The 5,806-nt window shown below is 35.8% G+C and overlaps 1 protein-coding gene across 2 annotated transcripts in view; it reads right to left on the bottom strand.

The window, feature by feature from the left end:
- LOC106870332 (putative serine protease K12H4.7) overlaps positions 1-5,806 on the bottom strand; it is a 43,590-nt gene that overhangs the window by 13,738 nt on the left and 24,046 nt on the right. For both annotated transcript variants that reach the window (XM_052966370.1, XM_052966369.1), the window contains exons 3-4: positions 5,234-5,370; positions 519-614 (exon numbers count right to left, since the gene is read on the bottom strand). In XM_052966370.1, coding sequence (XP_052822330.1) covers positions 519-614; positions 5,234-5,370 — 233 coding nt within the window. The remainder of the gene's footprint in view (positions 1-518; positions 615-5,233; positions 5,371-5,806) is intronic.

Genomic DNA, 5,806 nt, shown 5'->3' on the forward strand with positions numbered 1-5,806 from the left:
ATATATATATATATAGACATATACATATATATATAGCCTATTATATTACTGTAAATATACATCACTGGACCATCAATATTGAGTTTGGAACTTTGTGATATTCATAGTGATGCTGAGGAAAAGTTCAGTCTTGTCAAGTTTTTGTTGTTTTATCAAGTCCTGCCCATGTCATGGTGAGGTAAGTGACAGGGTATAAACTTGTTACTTTAGAGCCTTTGGATAAGTATCCTTACAGAATCTGACTTAAATAGAGAAAAATAACAAAAAAACATTAACCCCCATATCCAGCCAAAATATTCTATCTGTTTTATGTTCAAACCAACCAGATCTGGCCTCTCACACCTACCCTGCAATGTCATTTAACATATAAATAATTACATTACTGAAGTCTCAAAGATATGAGATAATGCATGATTAATTCAAAACAATGTGAATAAATAAGCATTAAATTTGTCAGAGTAATCTGAATGCCAAAGGATTAAAGAAAAATAAGCATAAAATGTATGAAAATTATTTACCTTCAAAATTAAGCACAGCATTAACTGGAGCGCTGCTGGCAACTGCACCATCAACAAGCTGTGGGTATTTTAATCTGAACCAAGCTGACAAGGCACCTAGAATGGAAGTGATGTAATAAACAAATCCATGGATAAATATATATATAATGTATAAATATATAATAAATATATGTTGTTGTTGGCACTCCGTCGCTTACGACGTCGAGAGTTCCAGTTGATCCGATCAATGGAACAGCCTGCTCGTGAAATTAACATGCAAGTGGCTGAGCACTCCACAGACACGTGTACTCTTAACGTAGTTCTTGGAGATATTCAGCGTGACAAGGCTGACCCTTTGAATTACAGGTACAACAGAAACAGGAAGAAGGAGTAAGAGAAAGTTGTGGTGAAAGAGTACAGCAGGGTTCGCCACCATCCCCTGCCGGAGCCTCATGGGGCTTTAGGTGTTTTTTGCTCAATAAACACTCACAACGCCCGGTCTGGAAATCGAAACCGCGATCCTATGACCGCGAGTCCGTTGCCCTAACCACTGGGCCATTGCACCTCCACATAATAAATATAATACATAGTAAAAAAGTTGGTGAACATAACTTTAAAAACTCATTTTTTTAAAAAGAATGGTTCAATAACTTGAAAAGTATCAGATTCTAATTGTGCCACTGACAAGGCGGATATAAATTACTAACATTAGGAGAACAATTTAGTTATTTACTTCAACAATATAATTATTCATTTTATGGCTTTTTTAGTACAATGGCTGCAATACATTAATCATAAGGGAGAAACTAAATTCTATGAGCCTCTACACAGTTCTTCAACCTGCTAGAAAGAGTAAGTAACCAAACACCCTACTATCTTAAAAAAAGGAAGGACGCATTAGACAATGAAATTTTAGATACATTATGCTTGAATAAAAGATGCAATAATCATCACCATCATCATCATCGTTTAATGTCCGCTTTCCATGCTAGCATGGGTTGGACGATTTGACTGAGGACTGGTGAAACCGGATGGCAACACCAGCCTCCAATCTGATTTGGCAGATTTTCTACAGCTGGATGCCCTTCCCTAACGCCAACCACTCAGAGAGTGTAGTGGGTGCTTTTACGTGTCACCTGCATGAAGGCCAGTCAGGCGGTACTGGCAACGGCCATGATCAGAATAGAAACATTTTTGATCACAAGTCTGCTTGATCAGGGCTGGCCTGGGGTGCATAATAAATTTCTACAATCTAAACATATGCAGATAACCTGTAGAGAGTTTAAACCAACATAAACATAATGCAGATATAAATATTGTAATTAAACATTGTAAAATGAGGTCAATATCCCAGAAAATAATCATCTTAATTATAGAAAATAATCTAAAATTTAGATAATTAATTAATACAGACAATACTGGTAGAGAACACCAATATAGTCTATAGTGCTACAAAACACTAATACAGTTTATAATGGCAGAGAAACTAGTACAGACTATAAGAGTAGAGAACACTATTTTCATTGCTAAAAAACCATATCCAACCAGCAAATTACATTTTATTCAGTTGCTCACAGCAACTCTTTAACATTAACAGGAACAAAGTTCTGTTGTGTCTGGGGAGAGTCATTTTCTTATTGTGCCTTAAAATTTAACACACTCACCGTTAAAATTTCCACTTATTTCTTATTTAGGAAAATAAAAATAAGAAATAAGTGGAAATTTTAACGGTGAGTGTGTTAAATTTTAAGGCACAATAAGAAAATGACTCTCCCCAGACACAACAGAATATGCTTCAACACATGAAATCACGTAAAAAATCTTGCAAACCAAATCCAAAAAGGAACAAAGTTGTTTGGAAACATTCAAAATTAGATTTATATATTGAGCAATTAACATCAGTGATAGTGTTTAGGCAACAATCAATTACAGTGAATCATAAAAAGTCATCTGAATACATACTTTTGCTGAATATCTAAGAGGAATTATATCTCTTCCAAATCACACCCTACTATCTTAAAAAAAGGAGAAACATACACTATCTTTTATCTTTTACCTGATTCAGTCATTAGACTGGGGCCATGCTGGGATACTGCCTTGAATTTATAGCTGAACAAATTGACCCCGGTACATATTTTTTAAGCCTGGTATTTATTCTATTGGTCTCTTTTGCCAAGCCACTAAGTTACAGGGATGTAAACACACTAATACTGGTTGTCACATGCTGATAGGAGGACAAAAACAGACACACACATGCATATATGCATATATACATATATATATATATATTGGGTCATCCCATAAATAATGCAGTTTTTTCAATTGCATGAACTAAAGGTTGGAGGGGGATGGGATAAACTACCTGCATCAACTTGCTATAAAAGCAAGTAGTAATTTCACCTTGCTCTTATTCTTAGTGCAAGTTTTGAAGAGTGCAGTTCGATTTTACAGATTTTCTTTCAAAGCTATAATGGAAGTGACAAAGGAGCATATTCAGCATCATCATCATCGTCGTTTTCATTTAACGTCCGCTTTCCATGCTAGCATGGGTTGGACAGTTTGACTGAGGACTGGTGAGCCAGACGGCTGCACCAGGCTCCAATCTGATCTGGCAAAGTTTCTACAGCTGGATGCCCTTCCTAACGCAAACCAGTCCAAGAGTGTAGTGGGTGCTTTTACATGCCACCAAGGACAAGGGTCAGTCAGGTGGTACTGGCAACGACTAGGCTCAAAGTGGTGTTTTTTACGTGCTACCTGCACGGGAGCCAGTTTGGCAACACTGGCAACAACCACGTTTGCATGTTGTTTTTCACAGGCGACCGGCACATGTGCCAGTAAGGCATGCTTTTTGAATTCAATAAAGGCAACAACGCAATGGAAAGCGCAAGGAATTTTAATGTAGTATATGAGGATCGAACAACAAATGTAAGCCAGTGTTAATGGTGGTTCCAGAAATTTCAAGCCGAAAACTACAGCCAAGAATACGAGCCTCATCCTGGAAGATCTGTAGAGCTTGATGAGGATGTCCTGCAAACACTGGTGGAACAAAATCCCATTGTAACTGTTGATGAATTAGCAAAGAAGCTTAGATTTAGTCATTCAACCATTTATCAACACCTGTGTGCCATTGGAAAAGTCAGCAAATTGGGTCAATGGATTCTTCACAAAGATTCCAAGACTAATCGTATGCAGAGAGTGAATGTGTGCTCTTCTTTGCTGTCATGACTCACGAATGAACTTTTTTGAACCGAATAGTGACTGGTGATGAGAAATGGATTCTCTATAAAAATGTCAAGCACTGAAGACAGTGGGTAGGGAAAGGAGAAAAACTGGCACCCCAGGTTAAAGAAGGTCTTCATCCATGTAAAGGGGTTGTTATCTGTTTGGTGAGATATGAACGGTTTAGTCCACTGAATTTTTAAACTCAAACTAAACGATAACAAAGGAAATCTACTGCAAGTAGCTTGAGTGGCTTAAGTCAGCGCTAGAAGAAGAACAACCATCTTTAGTTTCAAGTCAAAAGGTGTTCTTCCATCAGGATAATGCTCAACCACATACAGCGAGGATGACATTCCAAAGGCTGGAGCAGTTTAAATAGGAAACGATGCCCCATCCACCATATTCATCAGACATTGCCCCATCTGATTACCATTTATTCTGCAGTCTTCAAAATCATTTGGATAGAAAAAGTATGAATTCTGTAGACGAGGTCAGAACAGTACTGCAAGAGTATTTGCAAGTCTACCAGATAGGTGTAAGAGCATTGTAGGAAATGAAGGAGAGTATATTTTAGAGTAAAAAAGAACTTTGTTTATCTTAATTTTGAAAAATAAAATAAGTATAAAAAACTGCATTATTTATGGGATGATCCAATACACACACACATATATATATATATATATATATATACGAAAGGCTTCTTTCAGTTTTTGTCTACCAAATCTACTCACAAGGCTTTGGTTGGCCCAAGGTTATAGAAAAAGACATTTGCCAAAGGTGTCACGCAGTGGGACTGAACTCAGAAGCATGTGCTTTGGAAGCAAACTTCTTACCACACAGCCACCCCTGCACATTTATAACTATATAAAGTTATTTATTAAATCAACTGGTCATGTTTTAAATGATAGGGTACTGCCACACACAATGCAAAAGATGAAAAAATAAATACAGGAGCCTGATTGGCTTCTATCAGTTTGTTCCAGTTGCCATTGAGACCTTAGATGTCCTTGGATCCTGCACTACCAATTTCCTCTGCAAAATCAGGATAAAAGTGATGTGAAGTGGAGTGGCTGCTGCACCAAGTGTTGCTGGCCATTCTCTGCAGCAACACCATTGCAGTCATGACTGCAGGGCACAGCTGAGCACACCATCTGTTCTGAGGTGTGTGACCCATTAACCCCCTTCCCTCCACTATATAATGTTGTCCTTAATACCTCTAAAAGATTAGATCCTTAAAACAGTCCCAGTCAACTCTGATTAGAGTTGACTGGGACTAAACAACAACAAACTGACAATAATAAAATTAAGCAATGTATTCACTAAATTACATTGTAAATAGATTAGTAATGAATATTTTCTTCTTGCAGCACTAATTGGACAGGTTTATTGTCTGAGATATTTTGTTGCAATATTTCAGATTCACTTTTCCTTTGTACTTCTATTACATTTAATAAGTCATCAGAATATGATTAACATTTTATAAAAAGTTCTTTCAAAAATATAAAGCTGTTATTTACCGGGATAGGAACCACCAAAAGATATCCATTTATTCTTTGTAAAACCAAATTGAGCAGAAATGTTCTGTCGGAAATATGCCAAATCAGCAAGTGCTTGCATACTGCTTAAATATTTAAGGTTTTCAGTGCTCATGTCTCTATAATATGTAAATAGAATAAAAGTAATTATATTTCACAAATTTTGATTAATTTACAAAAATTCTTTACTCATATAATTTAACAGGTTCTTTTTAACTTCAAAATTATTCCCTATCTTCAAAATCAAGAACATCACAAATGTATTCCTTCTATCAATCTACTCCATATTTTAGCCATTTTAAATAAGACATGCCTAAAATATTTTGAGTTCATAAAGTTATAACCAGATTAAATCAAATCATAATGCAATTTTGATCTTAAGAACACTATTTAAAAAATAAAGATATATAAAGACAGCAGATAGTTACAATCTGGAACTTTGAATCATCTACTGACAATGTCCATCTTTATATTAAATCAAAACACTTCAAATGAATGCTTATGGAATTTATAAATGTGTATATATATATATATATATATATATATATATATATA

This window comes from Octopus bimaculoides, chromosome 3 (genome assembly GCF_001194135.2).
Source record: "Octopus bimaculoides isolate UCB-OBI-ISO-001 chromosome 3, ASM119413v2, whole genome shotgun sequence".
In the NCBI taxonomy this organism is placed as follows: Eukaryota; Metazoa; Mollusca; class Cephalopoda; order Octopoda; family Octopodidae; genus Octopus; species Octopus bimaculoides.